Consider the following 26975-nt stretch of genomic DNA (forward strand, 5'->3'; position numbering starts at 1 on the left):
TCCAGGGCAGCTAGATATAATTAATATCACCAAAAACAAGACAAACTGATTGTATACCATAAACTTCTCAGTAGATCAATCATAAAACTTGAGCAGCAGAGTCAGCAAAGTTTGGAGCGAGTCTAAAGACTGCTTCAAACCGCCAACCTTGAATGAGTCAGCATTTTGTGGGGTGATTGCGTAGGAAGGAATTCCTCAGCTGGCAGCCTTATAATGGTGTCTCCTCTTTCTTTACCGTAATATTGTCCATTTATAGGTTGGAATGAAGGGTGGTGGTCACAATAATGGTGGGCCTGGGGTGTCAGGGGAGGGGGAAGATTGAGTAATTGCCCTCCTTCAGGGAAAAGGAAACAAGGGGGGGGGGGTTAAATGAATAGTGAGCTTTATATTCTTTATGGCCTTAGACTCACTTGAATAAGGTCACGAACAGTGTCTGCTATCATTTCCGTTTTGTTAAAATAGTCTGTAATATTTTCTGGTTTTCATAACCTAACCCTTTTATGGGCAACTAATCCAACCATATGCCTGCACAAACAGACTTTTTACATTGCGCTTTTGTTGACTTTGCAGCTATTATATTGTCAATTACAGCGCTTTTTATCCGTCTCATTCGACTTCAGGATCTTCTCTAACCATTCACCAACTATTTATTGTGCTTTAAAAATTCAAAGGCAGCTACAAGCAACCAGCTTCAGCCTGTGAAAGTACGGAAGTACTCTCTCTGTGTTTAACCTGCTGCGTTTCCCCCTCCCTGCATTTATGGGGTTATAATGGAGGAGCGGCACAAAAGCTTGAAACACGTGCTTTGGATTGTTGATTGCATGCATCTGCTCATAGACCATGTGAATCCTTCTCATTCACCTTTTAGGCACTGACAGGAAGTTTCCTGTTGAAAGCAATATTATTAGGCAACAACTTAAAGTTAAACACAAGTTTGTTTGTCCCCTTTTCCCATGGGATGTATTGATGTAGTTCCATTGGAATAAAATGTAGCAACAGGTACAATCTTCAATACTTGGACCATTGTTGGTCGCTCATTGTTCGAAGAGATTCCAAATCACGACATCGCAACACATGGCTAAGAATGACATGCCTTTAGTTGGTACACCGCAGTATACTCCACAATCTTCTCAATCCATTTAACTACAAGTCTCCTTTCGATTACAATTACGTACAATAACACGAATGCAAAGAAGCAGGAATTTCCCCAACTTTTTCCGTCGAGCTGGATGCATAGAGTTGTCCCAAATTTATTAGCATATTGAAAAATTAAGATTCATGCGGAATGGATGGGTCAAGCTCATGCCCCAAATGATTAGTGAGTCAAGAAGTTTTTCAACAGTTTTGTTTTTGTAATTTAATGTTTGTAGAGACAAAGTGCACATGTTTCCGCCGAGCACGTTTTTTGGCTTCAGGGGACATCTGTGGATTATCGGTGTAGATCTAACTAAGTCTGTTTTGTCTCACCCTCTCTCGATGTGTCTGTCCAAACACTTACGCTACTGCCCTTTAACCTTGCCCTGTCATCACTCTTGACTCTGTCCAACGGTCCTCTCATCATACTTTCCTTTCTGTCTTACCTTTTCTTGACCCCGACATCTTAATTCTTCATCTTGATCTCTCTCTACCCTCAACCACCTTCCTTCCATCCACCATTCCTGGCTCTGCAGTGGAGCGTCGACCTGTCAGGAACATCCAGGTATTCAATCCCACGACCAACAGCCTGAACGTACGCTGGGAGCATGCCACAGGGCCAGTTCTGCAGTACCGGGTGGTCTACACTCCTGTTACTGGTGTCAAGCCTACTGAGTCGGTGAGTTTCCGACCAACAAGTGTGCACAAATGTATAAAATGTATTTTTACAGCCTAACAGCCCACTTTTGACTTGAATTTGAAGTACTCTTCCGTTTGATACAAGGAATGTAACTGCCTCATAATAGGATATTAAAAGCTAAACATGAGTCTGCTTACCGAATGTCATGTATTTATACGTGTACATTAGCATGAACTGTAAACCAAGACTGGGTTCATTAAAGGAGAAGTTCTTTATGTCACTTACCACTGTATGTGACATCTGGAAGGGATGTTTCAGCAACTTAACGTGGAAAGAATTTTTCGGAATATGTAAACAACCTTTGAAGTTGTACTTGATGTGACATCATTGGCTCTCTCTGCCGTCTGCATCAAATAGTGAGCATTTCAGAGCTCAGCCCTTCTCTGAGATGCATGTGATATGACACCACAGCAATATGGCCTATTTCATCGGCATAACTGGCTTTGGGTTGACAGCTTTACCTGTTGTTGGCCTTGATATATTCTTGGAATAAGGCTCCAACGACTCCATTCTCACGCAACTGTTCAAATTGTGTGCGAAAGATGTGGCCTTCGCAGCCGTCAAACACACTCCTCAACTTCAAAAGAATCTTTGGCTCTTCCTTTCTCTCAGTGCTGACAGCAATGGGACTGATGAGTCAAAGGGAGGCATTGTGTAGAATGGACAACACACGTGTATCAAGGGAGAGGGGAAAGGTCTTTGTGGGAGCAATTGGCAGGAGGATGCCATGTCATGTTGATACACTTCAAGTTTGCTCATTTGCTCGAACAGGAGTGTTTGGTTAAGCGGGGGATCCAAAAAGAGGGTAGACAAAATAACTGTTCCATTCTTTTTCACAAAAGGAGGAGGTGATACAGGAAAACATAGGCACGCACATGTACAATTTAAACAGCCGGGGATGACAATTATGTAAAAGAGGAGCCTTTTGGGGAAAAATTATCTTATAAGACAGGGTTAAACTAACGACAAAAACAAGGAGGAAATCAGAAATTGGGAAAATGTTGAAATATGGGATTCAAAACTCCAAGGGCACCTAACAGAGCGGCCAAGGCCAAACATTTTTAACGTAGATCAGCATTAAATTACTCAGATACTCACCTTCTGAATCTGTATGAATTTTGTCTTTGACAATGTCAATACCACATATGTTATACCTTGGCCCTGGTTTTAGTCAGTTGGAAATTGCGAGTAAGAAGTAGAGTAATAGGTAAATTACTGCTGAATAAAAAAAAGTTACAAATAAAACCATCTTGGAAGAGGTTATACACAGACAGACACTTACAATTCCCGCCGATTGCAATCTTACAACATAACATTGATGTTTTTTGTTCGCGTGCAGGTTATGGTACCAGGGACCTCTACCACGGCATTCCTGCCGAATCTGGTTCCAGACACTGATTACAACGTTGCAGTCGTTGCCGTATACAGTGATGGTGAAGGAGCCACCATCAGTGACAACGGCAAAACACGTACGAAACTTGGGATTTTAACGTGATTAGAAAAACACTGTGAATGCTTGGGATGTAACGATTCACCGAAGCCCCGATTCGATTCGATTTTCGATATTCAGTTCCCGATTTTCGATTAGATTAGATTTAAAAAAAAATCACTACCATGCTTGTCTCTGTGCTGCAGCCATCCACAAACGCAATACGCAATGATGTTTGGCGCAAGCGCATCATTTGATCTACACATTCAAAATGTGGTATGCATCTGTAATGGAAAGAAAAATTAAAGACATCATTTTTTAGCACTATAAATTAGTATCTTCTAATAACCTAGGTACTGTAAGTTGTCTTTTGTGAGGTGTTGCTGTAAAGGACTTGAGAGTGCTGAGATGTCCAAGTTCGAGTGATCTCGATTCAAATCGATTACTCGATTAGTCGGTTTGAATTGATTTTTAATCAATTTTCGATTAATTGTTACATCCCTAGTGAATACCATATAATACGTGATGTCCTTATTTCAGTAATAATAGGTTAGTAATGCTGACTTTTATCAAATTGTAGGTCCACGCGGCGGCCCCAGAAACATGCGTGTGTACGACCCTACTACCTCCTCTCTCTCTGTGAGCTGGGAACACGCTGATGGCCCAGTCATGCAATACCGCATCACCTATGCCCCAACCACTGGAGACCCCATTGACGAATATGTAAGTTTTTGCACAATTAGTATTTTAGTTGAGCTTTAAAATTTACAACTAAAGAATACGCACACCCACTTAACCACATTATTATGATTTGCCGCACAGTCTAATAATATCCTGAAAAATTCTCCATTACATAAAGGAGCTTATTAAATTGTCCAGGTGTACCACTTTAAAAATGGTCCTTAGTGAAAGCTACTACAAGTTGCATCCATTACCTATTAGAATGATGGTTGACTATTTCAGTTAACTTTTAGATTTCTGTCATATGACTTGCAGACTACAGTCCAAGGGAACAGAAACAATGTGGTTCTGCAGAACCTGGATTCAGACACCCCTTATAACATCAAAGTGACTGCCATCTATGATGAAGGACCTGGAGGAGAGCTGGAAGGAGATGGTCGGACAGGTACCGACTATTCAACCCATAAACCTACGGGAGGGAGGTCCTATTTAGCTGTGGGAGAGAGCTAGAGAGCTTTTGCGATCTGCTTTAACTGGATTCGGCACAAACGTTTGGAATTCACAGCAGTCGGTCAGAATGTTTGAATGGACTCACCTACTTGATTTGAATTCTGATTAATTCCAGAAAAATGCATTTTGGACTTTGTGTCACACTGGCCCAAAGAACCACAAGCTATTGCCAGAGGATTATAAAATGGCTGGACTCCAGACACACCTGCTTCTTCTAGTAGTCCTGGCTACCATTACACCTAATTTGGCCCTTGACAGAACAAAAGCTTGAGTCATCTGTTTCCTGAGGTTGCTTCTTGTAGTTTCCCTAATGCCCCATACATAATTCATAAGAAATAGTCAGTGGTAACTGATAAGATGATGTAAAAGAATCATTTGGAAATTTATCTGCATGTTGTTGCTGATCCAAATCCTGTCTAGATTGTTATGCCTGGTCTTTCCTACAGCGGCTATGCTTGGACCGAGGAACCTTCGAGTTTCTGATGAATGGTACACCCGCTTCAAGGTCTCCTGGGACCCCGCTCCGTCAAGGGTTACTGGATACAAGCTTATCTACCAGCCTGATGGTAATATGATTATGCCATTCTTGAGATGGGTATTTTGGTTAACGTACACATATTGCTCACATTGTGTCCTGTCCGTGTTTCCTCCCAGGCTCCGATGAGTCCACAGAGGTGTTTGTCGGCGACGTCACTTCCCACCAACTGAATAACCTGACACCTGGAACCACCTATGATCTGAAAGTGTTGGCGCAGTACAACACAGGTGTCAGTGGACCTCTGATTGGCCAGGGCACCACATGTAAGTCGATAACTGAGGTCCAGCTATTCCAAATTGTGTGTTGGCAATCCCAGTCAAATATGGTTTGGCTCTTTTTTAGTGTACCTGAATGTGACAGACTTGACAACATACAATGTGGACTATGATACCTTCTGCATCCGCTGGGCGCAGCACAGAGCTGCAACGTCCTACAGGCTTCAAGTCCAACCTGTCAACCGTGAGTGCATCAGTAATTTCCACTTTTGAAGATCCTCTGTTGAATATTATTTCTCTGACGAGTTAGGCCTCATTTCTCTTTCCCATTCAGCTTCTCAGCGTGGAGCTCAGGAGATCACAGTCAAAAGCACTGAGAGTAGCTACTGCTTTAAGGGCTTGACACCTGACACCTTGTACACTGCCACTGTGTATACCCAGACCCCCAGCATGGAAGGGCCTGGTGTCAATGTAAAAGAGCGAACACGTAAGATGGCATCCATTATGCTTCTTTGTAAATGTACATGCCATTTGCACCAGTACGTTTTTTTTTTAAATGTACTTCATTTCTGTTGTCTTAAGTGGTTAAACCCACCGAAGCGCCAACCGAGCCACCCCCACCTCCTGCACCAGCAACAGTTCCTTCGGCATTGGATGGTGAGGAGAGCTTTCACTTGTCAAATAATTATTCTAATCTAATGGTCTGGTTGTAATTTATCAGTGATTTGCTTGAATTACAGTTTGCAGAGGTGCCAAGGCAGATCTGGTCTTCCTTATTGATGGCTCTTGGAGTATCGGAGATGAGAGTTTCCACAAGGTCCTCCAGTTTGTCACAAGCATGACTGGCGCCTTTGATGTCATCAGCCCGAGCGGCATGCAGGTCAGAAGGAATTCTCTAGTGTCTGTTGGATCAGAACATTTCAATCGTCAATCTGGATTATGACGAATATAAAGATTTCGATTTCCATGTCTCTCTGGTCACTTTTTCCCCTCTCTTCGAACAGGTTGGATTTGTGCAATACAGCGACGATGCTAAGACTGAGTTCAAGCTCAACACGTACCATGACAAGGGCGTCGTTGTTTCAGCTTTGCAGAATGTCCGCTACAGAGGAGGAAACACCAAGACAGGTACTGATTTGACAAGTGTGCATCAGCAAGGTGAAATCATCAAGTTTGATGATGGTGCTGATTCCTGCTCCTTTGTCCAGGCATTGCGCTGAAGCATGTTTACGAGAAGGTGTTCACCTACAACAGTGGAATGAGGAGGAATGTTCCCAAGGTTCTTGTGGTAGTCACAGATGGACGCTCCCAGGATGATGTCAAGAAGAGCGCCCTACAGCTGCAGCAAGCCGGTATGCCTGAAAGTATTTGTATCTTGAATTATTTTAATTTCCATTTTCCCCACTAAAATTGTTTGCAGATTCGAACATTTTTACCTGACTTAATGACACAAGGTGAGAAAAAGATGACAAATTAATCACATTTGTATTTTGGATAGTTTGTCGATAGGATTATGCACTGCCTCAAAGTTCTGTGGAAAATTATGGAGCAGTGATCCATGGCGCCAGAAATAATGGATGAAGGAATTTGATTTATTCCCTTCTTGTTAATGTTACGTCCACCACAGATTTCCATTTGTCACATCATATGTCATCTTTCTCAACCAGGAAGTAGCCTGCCAGCAAACAAACAATCCACCCACTTAAGACTTTAACCTCTTGGAATAAAATGTTCTTATGTAAGCTTTAACAAATGTATTGTTTTGTGTGACTACCTCCACAGGCTACAGTGTATTTGTGGTTGGCGTGGCCGACGTGGACATGGTAGAGTTGAGAAACATTGGCAGCAAGCCCAGTGAAAGACACGTGTTTGTGGTAGATGACTACGATGCCTTTGCCAAGATCCAGGACAACCTGATCACCTTCATTTGTGAAACAGCTACTTCCAGTAAGACAGAGATTATATTGGCTCCTTTAAATCTTTTGGATACCTGATTAAAGGGCTAAACATGACTTTTGTAATGTATGGAATAATTGATTGGAGCACCTGCACAGGAAGCATTCTTTCAACCCGAATAGTATGTGATTTTCCAACCATTTACCACTTTGTGTTTTGCTTTAGCTTGCCCTCTGATCTACATGGATGGATACACCACACCCGGTAAGCATAACACAGGCACACACTGACTGATCCCAACACAGCCGCTAGCATGGCTAGCATGTTGGTGGCGCATTTCACTACCTGACATGACAACATTCTTTACCCATTTTCAGGATTCAGGATGCTTGAGGCTTTCAACATCACAGACCGAACTTTCGCCGGCATGAATGGTGTGTCCATGGAGCCGGGCTCATTCAACAGCTACATTGCCTACAGGCTGCATAAGGATGCCTTTTTAAACCATCCCACCAAGTAAGAACTAGTGCAAAATCCTCTGTGAATGTAAAATCAGCAGATTGGCTTCTTCTTCAATGCACACTAATAATGTCCAGCCACCACCCAGTCATTATTGATAATGATACTCAATTTCCCCTGCAGTCAAAGGGATTACTCAAGTGAACCATTGGCAATACAACTTAATTGGTGTAACTGTAGAATATGAAGCACAAGTGATATCAGCTGGAGGGGCTTCTCTTCCTCTCCTGTTCTGTCCTGTCTTACTGAACCAACTCACCCCTGAGCTCAAGGTTTTGTCCTTTTATGCATCCACAAGTGGTGTGTGGCAACTACAGAACCTTTCAAGTATAGTGTATTTATTTGGATTTGCGAAATGAAAAACAGTTCACATTGTAGTCAGGAAAAGGGGATGAAAAATGCTTTCAACATCCAAGTTATTTTTGCACGCCCAGAGGGATCACTGGTAATAATTGACCTTTTAAAGGTTTTGTGACAGAATGTAACGTTCTTGTTGGAGCAATCTTCGAATGGCTTCGTCAGCAAGTTAACAACATTCAATTCGTTAACACCAACCAACAGGGAGATTCATCCGGATGGTCTTCCCCCGTCCTACACCATTGTCCTCCTCTTGCGACTCCTACCTGACACACCCTCGGATCCTTTTGATATCTGGCAGATTGCTGACAAAAACAACAATCCCGAGGTCGGGCTCACCGTCAACCGTAAGGCTCCTCTTCTCATTTGGTCTGTTGCTGGAGCAGAAAGATGCTGTAGCAAATTAAACTTTTGCGTAGCCGATTAGTTATGGATAGTAATGGAAAATGGTAACAGGAAATGCATCCAGAAGTCTGTAGTCTTCTACTCTAACTTCGGTTTGGGATTGCTTCTAAGATTGGCATTTATTTTTCAACGAGTATCTTTTACCACTGTTTAACAGCACATGTGGTAAGTGCATGCAAATGATTAGGAGCATGGATTAAATCCCCCGTAACCTTCCTGTTATCCCCCTCATCCGTCTACCCCCATGTGTTCCCTATAGAAGAACAGTCTGTGCTTTGCGTGCCGCTTCATCATAGCGTTCATCAAAGCCTCCTCTCTTTCCAGCTTCAAGCAAAACAATCACATTCTACAACAAGGACACCCGAGGAGAGATCCAGAGAGCCACATTTAATGAGGAACAAGTGAAGCGCGTTTTCCATGGCAGTTTCCACAAGGTAAATACACTGCCCGATCATTGAAAGGAAAAGCTGTAGTGGTCCTTGTGCATGACGATTATTGACAATCAGCCTTCATTTCAATTCATATACCCTTTAGATAATCAAAAATGTTTCAACTTCGATTTATTGTTTGATTATGACGGCGCAGCAGTCAAGCTGATGATTTTTTTTCTTCGTTTTTTTCAAAAAAAGTATTTGCAATCCATTATACAGCTGAGGTCTCATGTCCAAGTGATATTTTCGCATTCAATTACTCACTTGACGAATGAGCTCTGGAGTTTCTAAATACAATTTAAAATAAATTCTTTACTCCAACAATCCAATAACCGCATGAAGACGGGGGAATATTCTGCAAGTGATTTCCAAACCAATCAGCGCTGCACACAGGAGGCTGGATTGCTTTGTGTTCTATTTGATTTGGATTGAACGTGAATTAGTCATGGTGCATTTAGGTACTGCATAAACACAGCTTTACACACTCCAATTTCAATCCAAAATGATCACAGCTGCCCTGATGTCATCATTTAGGAATTATACTAGGAATTAAACCATCCTTATTAGAGGAGTCATTAAGAGAAGCTTGACTTCTAACAATCTATCAAAACAACTCAGCGCTTGAACTAACCGCCTACAGAGCCACTATTTTCCTTTTTTCGAAACCTTTGTCTTCAGAATGTTTGCCACTACATTAGGCCCACTTGCTTGTGTATCACCTCTTGGGATGACCGAAATCAGATTGTATCAGATCCAACGAAAACCAGCAGCGACTGTAAAACATCCACTGTTTTGTTTCAACTCAGCGGGCTGTTGGGATCACAACAATGAAACGTAGTATATTTTCTTACTTATGGCTTATCCCACACTGCGGGAGAAAATAGTCGTTTCAAGTCCAGTTGCTTTTACTTTTTTTCGCCCCAAGACTAATATGTAGGTCCCCTAAGATGACTGACCAAATAAAGTTCAGGAGACCTATCCAATGGCAACATCCAATCATGCCTGGCTAATCTCAATTCCGTGGACTCTTGGAACTTCAACACAATCAGATTTTGAATAAATCTTTCCGACAAGAAATAATAGGAATGCAGTGCTTCTTCTTGTTAATACTGTCAGGAATATTTTAAGTTATGAAATAGTAAAGTTAGCATATTTTGTTGTCATTTAAGTACAAAAAGGAAAAAGTGCTAACAGTAATACATAAAGAAGTACTTTCGATTAATTTTGTTGATAACTTTATTTCATATCGTCATACTTTCCCTTCTGGGTTTTGACTTCAAATCATTGTTATTATTGTGAAAGTATGTACACATGCAAATGAGCCAAACAAAACAAATTTTGCTTGAAATTTCTAGAAGGATGAAATGTTCCAAAAGTCCATTATATTTTGTTTTTTTTCTTAACGAATATCAAAACTCTTGAGAGTGTTTTGAAAATTGGAATCTCAGAGTCATTATTCATAAACCACAAAACTAAATTGGGGGGATTTCTTGAATGAATGATATCCTGGAAAATGTTTGCTGGTGATTTAATGACATCACCGATGCTATCGTTGGACAGCATAATTTGTATGTGTGAACCCTCAGAGCGTGACCATGGCGGCGACTGTATTCCGAATGTACACTGGGTGGCTAGCATGTGGCACAGCGGTCTACCTAACTGCTTATTTACTGGGGTTGCTGACTGAGTGCCGCTGCTCCATGCTTTGGCAGACTGCGCTGAAGTGGTTTCCTGACACTTTGTCCACTATAGTTACAGACTCACCTCATAGTATAGTATGTAATGTGTCTGTGTGTATGCCATGAAAATGTGTCAATAGATATGCGTGTGGGCTGATTAGACTAACTGCTCCACTAAAAAAATTGCTGGTGTCGGTTCAAGAACCTCCTATGGCAAAATTTGGTAAACTTCACATTTTTTCATAAATTTATACTATTGGGCAGTTCACATGTGTGTCTGCTATTTTTAATTTATTTATACAAATTATTGACCAATCAAATGTGTTGAAAATGTCTTGTTTTCTTCGACAATGCAATGTTAAGGGTTGACCAAACAAGCCTTTTTTTTTGGTTGCCAGAAAAGTGATAAGTTTGGAGTATAAGTATTCCGCCTGACACCGGCAATATGTAGGGTCACACTGTATTTTGTTGATTTATGTTTTCAATAGTGCGCAGAGAGGTATCAGTTGTAGAGACTTATTCAATTATCAATGTCCACGGCTCAATCTGACAAGCACGCCGCCAGCAGCATTACAACATATGGCATAGACTGCCATTTTCGTCAAACACGTTTCCCTACACTCATGTTGTGTTCTACTTCAAGTTTTAGCTGAAGTTCTGATATTTCAATAAATGTAGGTAGTGTTCAAATGTTCCAACCCCAAAATAATCCATCGGGTCTCAGACACCATTATTTGACCTTCATAGAAGTATTCAACATCGTGGCTGAAAGTTGACCACACTGAAACTTTGTCAATGAAACTTTAGATCCTTTGGTACTCTGAAGTTCACATTGAACCAATACTATAAATCTAACTTTAACCATTACAATAATAGGACTTTTCCAGTCCTGGATAGTATAAACATGACTAATCTCAGTCATAAATTTTAAAATAATACAACTCAAACATTTTTTAAATCCAACAACCACATTCCAGAATTAGATTTCATAGATTTCACAATCTTTGTAAGTGGAAATGACAAAAAAAAAAGTTACAATATACAGGTAGTGCAGTCATTCTGTAAAAACTTGACCTTTAATGTACTATTAAACAGTCATCCCAAGGAAAAAGGAAAATACAGTGAGTATTGAGTGTATATTTCATTTTGGTAAGGAGCACAATGTTCCTTTTATTTCTTTACACCAAACCCTTTTAGGATTTTTTTTCATTGTTGGTAATGTATTAAGAGTCATTTTATGTGGCTCAAGTCCACCCACAGCACTGGGTCATAGAGTGCTTGCATTTGGCTTTCCCCCTCAAACTTGTAAATAAAGGGCAACCCGGGCTTGAGAGGTCGTGGTCTACCGCTAGCTGAGCATGTGGGAAAGCTCTCAACGATGACTTTTGCAGATGAGAGCCACACTACCCCTCTTGGGAACTCCCTAACTCCCACACTTGAGGGGTAGGAGTCCATAGCCGGCCGGGATCGTCCTGCTAATCCACGAATGCTCTTTTCAGTTCATCTCACTGTAAAGCACAGTATCTTTTGCATCAAGTCATCCCTGAGAAGTAAGTGGCAGCATTAAATGTGTGGTTATCTAACTAATAGAATATTGCTGCTATAAAGCCTTTTCAGTAAATGAACTGGGCCCAATTTAAAAACAAAAACAGTCTCGGCACTTTAAATATCGGTAGGTTTGTCTCTCAGGGGTGCACCTTGAGGTTGCACCTCATCTCGTTTTAATGTGAGGATCCCATCCTTTCATGGCTTACACAAGAAGAATTAATGACTCAAGAAACCACACTCGAAAAACAGGAAATGTCTTGTGCTGTATCATGAAAAGATCCGACGACAAAGCTTCCCATCAGAAAAAATTAGACCATACTTGCTCATCAGCTCCAACGTGCAATGCCGTTGAGGTTCAGGATTGGAGCATGCCAAGAGTAACAAAAGATATTCTGATAGAAATCTTCGAAAGTCAGCCTGAAATTTGAGCACATGGTCATTATGCAAATGAGGTGTTCACAGTAGCCTACTTTTGTGGCAACGCAATGACGATGTTTCCCAGTACCACCAATTATTTTGACTGCAATTGTCATCCTCTAGAGTAGTGTTTCTCGAGCCAATGCCACACCACCAAACAGAAATGTCACGCAAAGTAGGAATCCTGAAATAATGTTGATATTGTCTCACGTAACTCAGAAATGTGCGTACTCTGTGTGAAATAATGGAGGCATGACTTTTTCTGTCTACCATCTAATGGAAGAGCATTTCCTTATTCTGCCTGTCACTATATGTCGGTGGTATAGATAGATGAACAGATATATTTGTATTTACATTTTGGCTCAGACAGTATCATCCTCAAGATAAGAGTGTCATGGTGTAGTCCACCCAAGGCCCAGATACTAAGGAAGTAACGGGAGATTAGTTTCCCAGAACTTTGCTCAAGCCTGTGGTTGTTAAGGTTTTGTAGAAAGGAATAGTGACTTGCTTATTGTAACACAAAGAAAGCGTGTTCAACCGCTGAGCAGGGGAAAATGTGCTCTGGTGAAGTGAAAGCTCGGTATGCCGCAAATGATATAGTTTCATGATGCCAAGCAGGGCTCTCTGGACACAATCTGACACTTAAGTCATTCTGTATTGTTACACAAACTCTGTCTGCAGTTTCACCACTGCACGCTGCAGTCGATTGGTGTATATTTCCTTCTGTCTATCCATTCATCAGCAAAGACATCAAACAGGAGTTGTGTACTGAATCGGGAACCACTGAATGGTAATATCGTAGTGGGTAATCAGCGCAGTTTTGGAAAGTCTAAACAGTTTCCTGAAAGAAGCAATTGTGTGGACTCAAGTATGAGCGTCTTTGGAAGATTAATGCAAAAGGGTTGAGAAAGGTTCAGTGAAATTGTTCTTATCCGTAAGGCTGCACTTTTCCTTAATTCCTCATTTCCTTCACATTTAAAAGGTCAGTCAGAGCCCAGACAAATCCAAGAGTGAATGTCAAACCCATATTTTCAAAAGCCCGAAGCATTATCGAATCATAGCATAGCTCAAGTTTGGCAGCTGCAAAGGTTAGAAAAGACGATAATATGTGGTATAACAATGTGCCACCTGTCCATCATCTTCTTCCGACAGCTCCACATCACCGTCTCCCCAGAGAAAGTCAAGCTCAACTTGGACTGTCAAGAGGTGGGGGAGAAGCCCATCAAGGAGGCCAGCAACATCACACTGGATGGATTCGAAGTGCTTGGCAAGATGGCCCGCTCTGGAAGGAGGCAGTCTGCAACGGTAAGTGGAACAAGACTTGCAGAAAACACATGTGCGAGAGCATCTCATTTCTTTTCACAACTTCAGTGAACAACTAATAAAAATGGATTCATTGAAAGAATTCCCATGTGTGTCTATGCATAGTAAAAGAGCTCGGTTTCCAGTATTCTGCTGTCTGTTTTTAACCACTGTGCATTTTCATCATGTATGGAAGCCATTTTTAACACCTTTCAATGTTTTTGTCTACCGCTGTCTAGTTCCAGCTCCAGATGTTCGATATTATCTGCAGCTTGAGCTGGATCAGCCGAGACAAATGCTGCGACCTGCCCGCCACAGTAAGTTTCATTTGAAAAACAGTTGTGTTCAGTAACATTATCATTCAGTGCTTGCAACTCTGCAGTGCGACCATGGCGGACTACTTTTCTGAAAATGTTTGTGAAATTCAAAGCTGACGTGAGAAGAAACTTTTGACATCAAGTAATAAGAAAATGAGTGCTTCTGCAATCATAGATCTTTATACATCTGGCACTTGAACTCATTTCTTAAGATTCTGTTGCTCCTACCAGGAGTATGCGTACACGTTTTCCCAATTATAATCCCTAATTTCCATTGATTGTGAGGTTTTGCAGCACGACCTCTCTCTGATTAGTATGAAACAATCCTGATGGCATCCGCTCGTTTTTTGGACCGCTAATTGCTGGTCTTATCTACACGTGTATTTCCCTCATCTAATGCTTTTTCTTCTGTTTCCAGCGAGATGAGGCAAAGTGCCCGGCCCTCCCCCACTCCTGCACATGCACACAGGATAGCATCGGCCCCCAGGGGCCTCCCGGTCCTTCGGTAAAATCACTTCACATCCCACTTTCCTCCGACCTGTCTTCAACTCTTCTACTGCTGATAAAATACTTCTCTCATATGTCAAACGTGTTATGACAATGATGACAATGCCATAGATTCTTATGATGGTGCGACTATAAAGAGCAGCTTGACATTTGCCTGCGATACAGTTTGATCTCAAGAAGTCTGAGGATGTCCCTCGCCTCAGGAGATATTTTCTTTTCCTCTAAGCAGAGCAATTGAGCATGAAGCCAGTCACATGCAATGAAATGTGGGTTTACGGGGTAGCGTCAAAAGATAAATGCCTGTTGGAAAAATGACTGGATAATGTGCGCTCATAACCCCGCTCATCTCGTGTGAGGATTATTTGCGTGGCTGTGCATTTTGGGGCTGTTGGAATGTACTCCCGTTGTTGCACTCACACTGTGTCTTTTGATTGCTTGCCTTTCTAGGGCGGCCCAGGATCTAAGGGACCACGAGGAGATCGAGGCGACCCGGGCAAACCTGTGAGCGAAACCTTGCTTCACTTTTCATCATCTTGTAATGTTTTTATTGTCATTTAATCCTTAACTGTTTTCAAGTCAACAAAGGCCAGTGACAAAGACAATTCCCAGATTTGAGACACCAATTCTCATTGCTGTGGTTTTCCAGAAGCAGCTATTAGTGCGCTGCAACAATATGTTCAATCACACCAACAGAAGGCGCAACATCTGAATGTAGTTACACACTGTGGCCGTTTATTCTCATTCAGCTCAGTCTAATAGGGGTCGAGGATCTGAAATTTTCTTCAACCACAAAATGATAAAATCAGTTTTCTATTTTCAAATTCATTATTCATTGCTTAGGGTTGTTTTCTTTTAAAGGTTTTGGGTTGTGTTCTATATCTCGTCAGGGTCCAGTGGGTTCACGTGGTGAGCCAGGACTTGTCGGCCCAATGGGACCACCAGGTCCTCAAGGTCCTAACGGACTGTCTATACCTGGATCACCTGTAAGTTCATGTACACCACAAAGTTCTATAGACTTCATTATCAGTGTTAAACACAGCACTGAGCAACAATTCTCAAATGGCTGGAATATTTCAATTCCACAACCATCAGCAAAAGTAAAAATAAGTATTTTCTCCTCCACATTCAGGGTCGCCCCGGACCAAAGGGAGATCGTGGCGACTCCGGCCTAGCTGGTCTGCAAGTAAGTACCTCCTCTTTCTTCTTGTGGCTTATGAACCGGAAGTAAGAGAGTATTCATCGAGTGAATGGCTGCTTCTGGAGCCTAGATTCAGTTGACACGGCAAGCAGGGAAACCGCACTCAGGAATGGGAGGATTACCCTCCATCCTCAGGGACACCTACACTCTCAAAGGGGCGCCATGATTGACAAACGGTAGACCAGTGATGCAGTTAAACTATTAAGTGTGGACTCGGGTTACCAAACGGGAAAAACGGCAATGGAACATGTTCTTTTCCCAGCCTTGTATCTGAAGATAATTTGGGCTCTGTCAAAAGTGTTGAACTTAACATTGAGTTTTCACTCACTTTCTTCTTTATCATAATACATTACCAGTCCAAAGTTACTTCCATTAGGAGATTTAGATTAAAACACATGGTACCTAACACTGGAATGGAATTGAGAGGTTGTTGGCTGCAGAGACCATCAGTAGTTAAGTATAGTTAAGAATAAAGGTTTTTTAGAAGTTAGTATGTTGACTTTGGAGCAATAACAGAAAAGGCATGAGTTTTTTATCTTTATAGTCCATTTAAGCAGAGCTATTTGCTAACTGCATGAATAGGTTGCTCTTGATCATTGCACATTGATTGACTGTGTCTGCTTTTTCCTCCCAGGGTCCTCCTGGACCACGTGGTTCTCTGGGCGCTGTTGGGCCAAGCGGAGCGCGGGTAAGGTCCACCTCCAGACCCGCTTAGTGTGCACTCTTGGCGTGGTCACAAATGGATGCATCCTTCACTTGTTTTGTCTTAAGTTGATCACACACTTCCTGAACTCACTGTGCATACCAAAAGGCTGTTGTAATGAGTTTCTGACACAGCATGTTCTAACTAGTGTCAGCAATGATATTCAAGGCGCTCGTTTTTAGGTGAAAAAAAATCATTGAATAAGACAGACTGAAGACTGAAAGCAATATAAAGTCATGATACTGACGTATTGCATGGAGAGTGTCCCTAGTGTGTTGTAGCCCATGCATGATTGTTTGTTGTTTCTCCGCAGGGGCCACCAGGAAAGGACGGATCATCTGGACCCAGAGGTCCGCCAGGACCAATGGTAAGTGTGTGTTGCATGAAATGTGCTTAGAAAACCTGATTGATGTGTAACCGTTGCTTTCCTACTGTCGCCTCTTCATGCTTGGCTGCCAGAATGATGCCGCATGTGTCGTCCCATTTCTTTTCACTGCGGTTAGGGGATGTCTGAAAGTAATTAATCCAGCCCTGCCGAGGACGGGCGTCATGCCACCATACAATAAATAAATAAGTATACACAGTATATTTCATGAGTGCTATTAGCAGAGGATGTTTTGAAATGGGAGTGTTTCCATCTCCGCTTTGGGCCCTTAGCAACATGTGGCCTCTAATGCAGTTGTTCCAAGTGTAGATCCCAATTTAAATTAATTCATGCAACGGTTAACATGGAACGGACTTTAATAGCGGACGTAAGAGTAAGTCACATATGTGCAAGTCACAAGTCTCAAGTCTTAACTTTTAAATTTCAAGCAAGTCCCAAGTTTCTGTGGCAAAATTGAAGCAAGTTAGGGCCCCAACTAAATTTCAAGCAATTCGATCAGTTAAGCAAGTTATAAGTCAAGTTGTACAACTTTGCTCAGTCGCAATTGGATTGATAATTCAATAGCTTTTCACTCATAATAACCGAAAAAAACATATTTATGTCTAAAAAGTCAAGTGATTATGCAATAAAATAAATATCTACTTATTATTATATAGAAAAATAAGTGGAAGAAAATGGATGGATATTTGGGAAAATACATATGCTGTTTTTCTCATGTTTGCATGAGTGTTAACAGCTACTAATGCATGTAATAGTAGTAGTGTGATGATAAATATTAAAATATAAATGGAAGTAAATATAACATATTAGTGCGTGTGTGTGCGTGTGTGTGCGTGTGCGTGCGTGGGTGTGTGTGTGTGTGTGTGAATTGGTGAATGAGAGGCATTCATTTATATGTTGTCACTTTAAATTCAGTGCATTTACTTTCATTAGATTACGGGCAGATCTGCCACATCCAATATGGCGTACGTGCAGACATTGTAGCAAGGTGTGCATGTATGCATGTCTATACTGCCACATTCAGAATTGCATCGTTTTTGAATGGTCCCAAATCTGTCTCTGTATTGTCTTTCACAGACGGATGAAGTTAGATGTAGTAGTTGTTGTGTGTCTTATCTTTAAATTGCAAGCCTGCATTGGTCCATTCTGTTTTCTAGATTTTACTAAAAACTTAATCTTTATATCCAAATACAACGTTCATTGGAGCTCCTGTCTTAATCAAAATTCCAGGACACACTACGGGGCTCACGACACCGTCACGTATATATTCTGATGCATTTCATTGGCTAAGAGACTGAGAATTGGATAAAAAAAGAAAGAAAATGATGTATATGCCCTCCCGGTTTCAAAGGTAGAAAGACGCAAGAGCTAGTGGTAGAAACGCTGCTATGCTCTCCCGGCCTTAATGGGTTAATGCAGAACTGCACGTGTTCCGATGGCCTCTGCGCACGCATGATATAGCATACAGTGGCTTGCCAGGTTGCATGAATGACGCACAAAAATAGTTGTTCTTAGAAAAACATGGAACACTACCGCTATGTTGAAAATAAGCAGTCGATTTTTAACTATAAACACAATGCCTTGTCAATGATGTTGTCCGAATCAAGTTGAGGTTTTGATATGTTGAAACCAAACTGTCGCAAGTCCTAAAAATGGCCGTTTCAAGTCTGACTCGAGTCATGTGACTTTAGTCCCCCGCCTCTGTTTAATACTGCTATATTTCTTGTGCTCCAGTTAAAGATGAATTTTCATTCATTATGCATCGCTGTTTTCTTCGTCCCTGCTTCAGGGAAATCCTGGCACTCCAGGTGTACCAGGAGTTACAGGCAAACCAGGAAAACCAGGAGACGCAGGACGCCAGGTATGTGAGAACGACACCAACATGTCATATGCCGCATGGCTTATAGAAGGACAGCTTTTTGGTGCACGAGTTAACGTGATGTTCCTCTCATTAACAGGGACCAGTTGGCATTAAAGGAGAAAAGGGCGAGCGGGTATGTACGCTTTCATCGAATCGGTCATTTACGAACAACACTGTCACATTGATTTAATCATACTTTGTGTTCGCAGGGCGACTTTGCATCCCAAAACATGATGCGTTCCATCGCGAGACAAGTTTGCGAACAGCTTGTGAACAGTGAGCAAATTCTTCACCCTATTATGTTCGCCTTTGATCATCCCACTCTAAACATGTGTTGTTATTTGTTCCAGGTCAGATGAGCAGAATTGACCAGATGCTCAACCAGATTCCTTCTGGCTACCGTAGCAACAATCCAGGGCCACCGGGCCCACCTGGCCCAGCCGGCGAACCGGGAACCCGCGGAGAGCCCGGACAAAGTGGACGACCCGGCTTCCCAGGAGGTCCCGGTTTACCTGGAAGTCAAGGAGAAAGAGGTACTTGAGCTATTTAAAAGTTGACTTTAAGGTCATGTTAATTGGGATTAAATTACGTAGCAACCTAGTGTAGACTGCACATGGCTCAATTGAAGTATTTGTGAGCTTTAAATTCCAGCTCATTACAGGATGCGTTTTTTTCCCACCAATGTTTCATCATTACAAAACTGATTTCACTCTTTGTGTAGGTTCGCCAGGTGAGAAGGGAGAGAGAGGATCTCCAGGCACAGGCGTCAGAGGACAAAGAGGAGCAACTGGACCACCAGGTAAGGCTCTCCTTCCTTCCTCTCCCTTAATCTGACAATGGCCTTCATTGTTGAATCTTCCGCCCAATGAGGTAAGGAGCATAAGCGTGTAGGGTCTCTGTTTAACATCCCTCCTTAGCAGCTGCAGACAGACTAGTGGTCGACTACAGTCGTGCGACTTGATGTTTACACTAAATCCCACTCACACTCTCACATTTTTCTTTTCACCAAGCTTTTGAACACAAGGACTAGTCCCCTTTGTGAAATTAAAATGGCCTTACAAAAAAAAGTGAACATTTTGACCAAAAATGTATGTGTTGCCGGCACCTTTGTTGGGCAGCTGCATCACATAAAATCTTGGAAAAACACCTAGGATATTCTTGAAGCTTTCATAGGATTTATGTGCATCGAGCTTCTCCAAACATTGTGCACATCTGAAATATTACATACCGTAGCCTGCATTTAAATTTAGCATTTTACTTGTCTATACATTTTGACAAGTTCCAGATGTCAGTCATGGTCATGGCACACTTCTAGATTACTTGTAGAGTTACAGTGTCTTCATTGTAACGCTACAAATAGTGCAATCTCAACATGAGTAGTATAAACAGCTCATCACTTTTTAAGATTTGCTTTTGGTCAGAGGAAGACATTTGTAAACCATGTGTTCTGTTGAATCCCGCCGGCCTCACGAGACCAAATGCTGAATGATGTGAGACACAACTAAAGGCCTGTGGGAGGAAGTCCACTCTGATGACTCAATCCAATATGAGAGTGTCTAGGTGTGTGTGCGTGCGCATGTGGGGGGGGTTATAATGTGTGCGTGAAGGAGAGAGAATCAGCTTGTTGCACAATGAGCTTTCTTTGGTGGCTTCATTGACAACACATGGGTTCACTTAAGGCAGAGAGAGCGAGGGGGAAAATTCCATGCTGTGTTTTCACTGTCTAGACTCTAGACAGATGGAGCTTGGGGGAGCGGGGCGGGTGGGTCGGGCTGGTACCTACAAAAAGTTCTACACAACTTTTTGTTTTTTTTCGGGGGGTGGGTGGGGGGGTGGATCAAGCTTTATAATTGAGCAACTGGAATTGTGAAATTACAGGGCTGACAACCCTTTCCATTCAATATTTACGAGTGATGTCATAATTGTGCGCACCCATCCGAAACACGCTCTCTCTCGCTCGCTCTTGTATCAGGACTACAAGGAGAGTCAAGAACGGGACCCCCGGGTCCAACTGGCTCTTCCGGGCCACGCGGCCCTCCAGGTCGCAATGGTAATCCCGGGGTGAGAGGACCACCAGGACCCCAAGGATACTGCGACTCCTCTCAGTGTGTTGGCATCCCTTACAACGGACAAGGATATCCAGGTAAGGCTGAAAATGTCACGATGATGCATGCTGCTACATGACATAGCGCACTAATTACACGCAGCCAAGTGCACTACTTTCTGTGATAACATTTAGAAACATGCATGTTCTGTGGTAGTGAAAACAAAACATTAATGCGAGAAAACTGACCAGTCACTAAACTCTATCCCTTAATGCGCAATGATTGAATTATTCGAATACAGTGAAACCTCTAAGGTTGAACTAGTTACTATGCTTTCCAGGATACTGGTCAACCTCCAATGCATTTTCTTTTTAAAACAATGTTTATAGGAAATAATGAACATTGAAATAAAATCAGTTCCAGATCCAACTGTAGATAATATTTTTATTTTTATAATATTGTGTGCTAAAATGGGATTCTATGGTTATCATCCCAATTTTCCTTTTTGCTGTATTTGATGGGGTCCTAAAATTTGGGTCAAATTCCAAATTGAACAACTTTAGGGCCATTTGACGTTTGAGGTTTCACTGTTTGGTGAACAATGGTCCATTCAATGATTTTGGACGCAGGTAGAAAAACATGGACTTCCTCACATGGAAACTAACTCCACTGTATCTTCATGATTGCCAACTTGGAATTCTTCATTTCACTCTCACTCAAGCCAATATTTAAATGCAAAGTTTAGTAGTCCAGCTGTGCCTAGCCAAGCCTGGATTGGACAATCCCTACTGGGATGTGTTTAGCGATCGGTCAGTTGGGACTCACCACTTTCCACCACCTGCATTTGTTTGATGTTCTATTTAAAACATGCATGTAATTCACTCCAGCTATCTAGCAGTGTATAATTCCTTACATACGGTATAGTACCTTTTTTCCACAGAGACAACTCACCCCATATGAATATTTGCAGGTTTGGCATAGTAAATTCTCTGAGTCTACTATGCATCTTTAAAGTTTGAAGTCCTGTTTCTGAGACCTTTGCCCATTTGTTACAGGGCATTAATAAAGGATAAGCACCGTGGACATGACTAATGAACATTAAAACAAACATTACAAAAAGCCAAAAACCAAAATGGAAGTGGACTGGCACTAACATCATCTCACAGCTATAAGCTACCATGATGGCAACCTGCTGGCCTGTTTGCATCTTGAACCACAAAACCGCTGGGAACACAAAAACAGAGACAGAGCATTCCTACCAAGGAAGGAGCATGTACAAACACCATCCAACACAACTACTAACAAAGAGGATTTCATAACTGTGTACATGTAGAGGTGAGACTGTAAATAAAACTAATGTTGTGCTATGTAAATGATGTATGATCCCGGACACTTCACTAAATCAAAGTTAACGTCTGTACTGAGCTTGTGCCTTATAACCCCCCCAACCCCGCTAACTTACTTACACCAGCAATAACCTCTGTTTACAAAGTGACCAGACTGAAGCATGTTCCATTTGTACTTTAACCATTATCGTTTTATTTTGTGCGTCTGTTGGACAAATCGGTGCTCAGTGTTGCTCTCCTGCCAGTTTATTGGAGCGCAGTTGTCATTGTTTTTTTTTTGTTTTGTTTTTATCTTTTTTGATGCAAGGACTTGAGTTAAGAATAAAGTCATAATAGCAGGAGAAGGGCAAAAAAGGAAAGGATTAAAAGTATTAAGGAATAAAGTTGTAATATTATTGAGGGAATGATACATCAACTTAAACCCAAAAGTTTATAGAATGACCAGCGTTCTTTAGAGATCAGACATATATTAATTGGATCAAGTCATTAAATATTTACAATTACTTCAGATTGATGATTGGACCCCCCCCCCCCCCCTCAAAAAACAAAAAAACAAAACCCAAACAAACAACCCAACAACAAAAAAAAAAAGTGTTTTAGTCCATGTACTGATATGAGGTTGTTAATGTGCCAAACATTGACTTCTTCTTTGTTGGTCAAACTTTTATGAAAGTGTAACTTGACAATATCCCCAACAGTGATATTTGTTTGTAATTTTACAACTTTATTCCTGCAAAAATGACTTTATGCTAAAATTATGACTTTATTCTCACAAATTGCAACATTTTTTCACATATTGCATTTTTATTGTAATATTTTGACTTTATTCTCATAGTATCATATTTTATTTTTATTTCATTTGTTTTAAATACGGCTAATACTCCTTTGTGTTAAAGCAAAAGTGTAACACAAGGCATTTTAGGGGAAAAAAAACTATGTGCAATACCATTTGAAATTGTGCAGCACTTGTTTGATTTGGCCGCATATGTTCTATAGCCAACAACTACCAGCCTGAACCGGAGATAGCGTCTTTACCCGCGGAGCCCGCTGGAGCAATTGAGACAATACAATCATCAGGTTACACGCGAAACCAGCGAAGAAAGCGATCGCTACCAAGAGGCGAAACAGAGACACTAGCATCATAGCTACCACGAGGAGTTCTTAGCGTGTAGTATTTACATAACTTTGATGATCCATTTATGTGAGGATAAAGTGCTATTCAGAACATATGTATATGGGTTTGATACCCATAGTTATATTGAACATATATTGTTTTGACATGAGAACTTAGCAATACAAGCTCGCTCATCACACTTAGTGCTCCTTTTAATATCTGCTTGTACTATCCGAATCCCGTGTTGAATGCACTAATCTTGTGAAAACAAAAAATGCAGAAAGAAATTCAACCACCAGCTGGTCTTTTCATGTAAAGATGTAGGAAATCCATGGGATTAAACAATTCTTTAATTTTATCTGTTTGTTCTGCATCATGTTTTGGCCTATAAAAACAGATAACAGTCTGACGTGTAATGCGCCAAACTTTTCCAACAAATGTTTTTGTTTCTGCTACCAGATGTGTAATTTGCATGTTTGTGTTGTATAATTTACTGAGAATTTGTAAGTCAGAATATATTTGTGTTCTATCAATGCAGTTAGATTTGGATGCAAGACTATGGGTCATAGATTTGCTGTTCTCATGTTTTAACTGCACATATGTTGTGAATTCCCCACAGCCTTATTTTCTTATTTATTTCTGAAAAACTGAAGAGGCATTTTTCAATAAAACTACTGAAAATGTAGCTTTTGTGTCATCTGATTTTTATCTTGTGCTGGGATTACAAATTCCTCTAGTGGGAGTTCTCTTATACAGGTTTAATTGTTATGAGTATTCAGTTTGAGTGACATAACATGTTCATTCAAGCCTTAAGAACTATGCTTTATTTTGATAGCCAAAGACATATTCAGCCACCCCAAATGTCAGGTCATGTCAGTGCAACAGGAAAAGAGAAGCGGGAGTGTGAAAATAAATAGTCCTAACTGTTCTGACTTGCTTCACAGTCGTCAGAGCAGCTTTCAGTCTTTTTAGCGAATAAGCACAGACTCACATGAGGACACCACAGAAATTAGATGGAGCTGACGCACAACCTGTTAAAATTTTCTCAAATCATCCATATCTAATAGATGGAATATGAGATACATGAGGGAAGGAACAATTGATGCAGTTCCTATCCAGATTAAAGTACGATAAAACCAAATTGCGCTCGCGATAAAGAATGGAGTCAAGTATCAAAGTCACTACCAAAAATACCAGTCCTAATTATTTGCATTATTTTCTGATGAGGACACTGAAACTTTTTAGCAAAAACTTAGTTCCTTACTGTAGAAACTTACTTAGAAATATCTAGTAAACTATATTAAAAGTCGTTTTTTTTCACATTTACAAGATGTCTTTTATAAGGAATATGGATTTGTATCAGGTGTCTCAAAAAAATTCCAAGACTGTTGTCATTAAAGATATCTTTCAAATCCAAACTACAAGTTTTCCCCTTAGAAGAAATCCCTCTGGAGTCTAACACACTTTCCCAGCCATCTCGACCACGCCTTCAAGCAACACTGGGAGGATTCTTCCAGGATCCTCTGACGCTCTGTCATCAAGGCCAACTTGCTGTCGTCAACGTCTTCAAAACAGGCCACCTTGGTGACCCTCTTGAGCTTGGGAAAGAATAAAAACTCACAAAGTCAGTCCGAGTGAGGAGAGAGGTTGATCCAGATGTTCTTCTTGGCCAGGAGCTGTCAGATGCTCAGGGCAAGTGCGTTGTCAGCAGCCACCAGTTGCCCTGACACTTGCCTCTTTTCGCGCACTGAAAGAAGTCAACGCCACGTGATCTCTTTGTACAGTAGGTGTGTGGGGAACATTACCATTTTTTACACAGCCTTCATGATGGTCAGTGGCCTGGTAGCACACTACTGTGTGATGACATTGGATTTAAAGTTTCTTTTTCATTCAGTCTTATTTGAAGATAATAATGGTGGGTTTTTTTTTCTAAATTAGAGAGAGTTCGTGAAAAAGTTGCCAACCTCAGATTTTCACACTCTGAAATATTATGTCCATTACCGGACTGGAAATATGAAGTAGATCTTTTTGAAAGGGCTTTTATTCCTAGTAGCCGGTATCACTTGCAGGTACAGTACAGTAGGAGTGTGTACAGCTGGTTCATATTAGACATAACACAGGAGGACGAAAATCTGTCAAAACACTTGCCGTATAAAGAAGAGGCTGATGTGAAAATAACAGTCAAGAAAAACTGACTGCCATGGGTCTGTAGTCTGATATCAATTCAGTATCTTGAAACAACATTCATGTAACCCAAACAGGCCTCCGAGGCAGGCTATCACTTTCTAAATACATACAGGAGTGACGACAAACACATATTGGCCATCAGAGATTACATTGCTATATAGACAACCATGTGCTCGTGCAAAGTACAATGCTGAAATGCACGACTTCGACCTGAGGAAGATGTTCGACCCATCTGAGAGTTTTAATGGAGACCCATTAAAGGGGTCATCAACCCAAACATATTTTTTTAAAGAATATGTTCCCAGCAGGCCCACTAATTGAAAAACGGCATTCTGATTAATATTGCGTTTGTGGAATAAGAGTTAATCCACCCATTTTTATCCATCTCTGGGGCGGCCATTTTGTCACTTTTGTCAACTGAAAATGACATCACAACCACTCAGGGCTCATGTAACGACCAATCACGGCTGACCTGTTTTCTGAAGCTGAGCCGTGATTGGTCGTTACCTGAGACCTGCGTAGTTGTGATGTCATTTTCAGTCAACAGAAGTGAGAAAATGGCCGCCCCCAGAGCTGGCTAAACACGGGTGGATTAACTTATTCCACAAACGCAATATTTATCAGAATGCCTTGTTTCAACTGGTATGCCTGCATAGAACATATTCTGGAAAAAATATGTTTGGGTTGACTTCAACTTTCAAGTATAAGTGAGCCTATCATCACCAACACATGTGGCAACAATTACATTTCCTCCATCCAATTTGTTCTATTTGTCTGAGATTGGTCGTGACTTCACGGTCCACCTCTTAACTAAGTGTAACAAAACCAGTCGGTAGTAGTTTCCAACAAATCTCATGAATCACCTAACTAAATCATCCATTTATTTTCTCTACCACTTATTTTATTCAGTGTATCCAGGCTTACTTCGGGTAAAAGGTCGACTGCACCAAGGACCGCTCACGCAACCATTCACGCTCACATGCACACACACTGATTAGCAGTGTTTCAAATGGATTAATGGACAAGAAAGTATGATATGTACTATGAAACAGCAAAAAACTCTCTTTTTGGCACGCCTCAAAAGTAAAGGAATTGAATGAGACACGCTTAACAAAGCCTATGGTGTAACATCATGAGATGTGTCCAATCGGGTTGACTTGGACCACATGACAGTATGTTACTGTGATCAAAGAAATAATACACGGGAGAGACTCTATACTAATATTAGGACACCTGGCCACTCCGCCAGAGGAGTTGTAAGTTCGACCTTTGCATTTAGCTTCCATTCACGTGAAGACTCGTTGACAGAAACTCATCGAAGCGCATTTATTGATAAACGAATGAAGATATCTGCATTAATTACTTAAGGAGAAAATTTGGACAGACTGACCAACATTTTTAAGACACCACTACCACAAAGTCAGTATTGTACTCAGTACAATATAAGAGGAAATACATCCCAAAAGAGCACTTCACATTTAAATCATATTTACAGTTGTCTGAAAGTTACGAAAGCTGAAATGTTACCTGTAACATAGTAAAATATGCCGG

The 26975-nt window shown here is 41.2% G+C and overlaps 1 protein-coding gene across 1 annotated transcript in view; it reads left to right on the forward strand.

The window, feature by feature from the left end:
* The window catches only part of col12a1a (collagen, type XII, alpha 1a), a 56790-nt gene extending 32868 nt beyond the window's left edge, over positions 1-23922 (forward strand). The window contains exons 36-67 of the mRNA XM_086049462.1: positions 1671-1813; positions 3174-3303; positions 3844-3986; positions 4260-4389; positions 4901-5020; positions 5109-5255; positions 5335-5451; positions 5542-5694; positions 5790-5864; positions 5948-6087; positions 6212-6335; positions 6416-6559; positions 6990-7154; positions 7329-7367; positions 7481-7619; positions 8184-8326; positions 8709-8818; positions 13612-13764; positions 14001-14078; positions 14497-14583; positions 15033-15086; positions 15473-15568; positions 15715-15768; positions 16418-16471; positions 16800-16853; positions 18661-18732; positions 18830-18865; positions 18942-19008; positions 19083-19265; positions 19454-19531; positions 20705-20875; positions 23120-23922. Of these exons, the coding sequence (XP_085905588.1) occupies positions 1671-1813; positions 3174-3303; positions 3844-3986; positions 4260-4389; positions 4901-5020; positions 5109-5255; positions 5335-5451; positions 5542-5694; positions 5790-5864; positions 5948-6087; positions 6212-6335; positions 6416-6559; positions 6990-7154; positions 7329-7367; positions 7481-7619; positions 8184-8326; positions 8709-8818; positions 13612-13764; positions 14001-14078; positions 14497-14583; positions 15033-15086; positions 15473-15568; positions 15715-15768; positions 16418-16471; positions 16800-16853; positions 18661-18732; positions 18830-18865; positions 18942-19008; positions 19083-19265; positions 19454-19531; positions 20705-20875; positions 23120-23268 (3548 nt within the window). The 3' untranslated portion in view covers positions 23269-23922. The remainder of the gene's footprint in view (positions 1-1670; positions 1814-3173; positions 3304-3843; positions 3987-4259; positions 4390-4900; positions 5021-5108; positions 5256-5334; positions 5452-5541; positions 5695-5789; positions 5865-5947; positions 6088-6211; positions 6336-6415; positions 6560-6989; positions 7155-7328; positions 7368-7480; positions 7620-8183; positions 8327-8708; positions 8819-13611; positions 13765-14000; positions 14079-14496; positions 14584-15032; positions 15087-15472; positions 15569-15714; positions 15769-16417; positions 16472-16799; positions 16854-18660; positions 18733-18829; positions 18866-18941; positions 19009-19082; positions 19266-19453; positions 19532-20704; positions 20876-23119) is intronic.
* Positions 23923-26975: the final 3053 nt, after the last annotated feature.

This window comes from Filicampus tigris, chromosome 13, assembly GCF_054856515.1.
Source record: "Filicampus tigris isolate MCC_2025a chromosome 13, RoL_Ftig_1.0, whole genome shotgun sequence".
NCBI classification, from domain to species: domain Eukaryota; kingdom Metazoa; phylum Chordata; class Actinopteri; order Syngnathiformes; family Syngnathidae; genus Filicampus; species Filicampus tigris.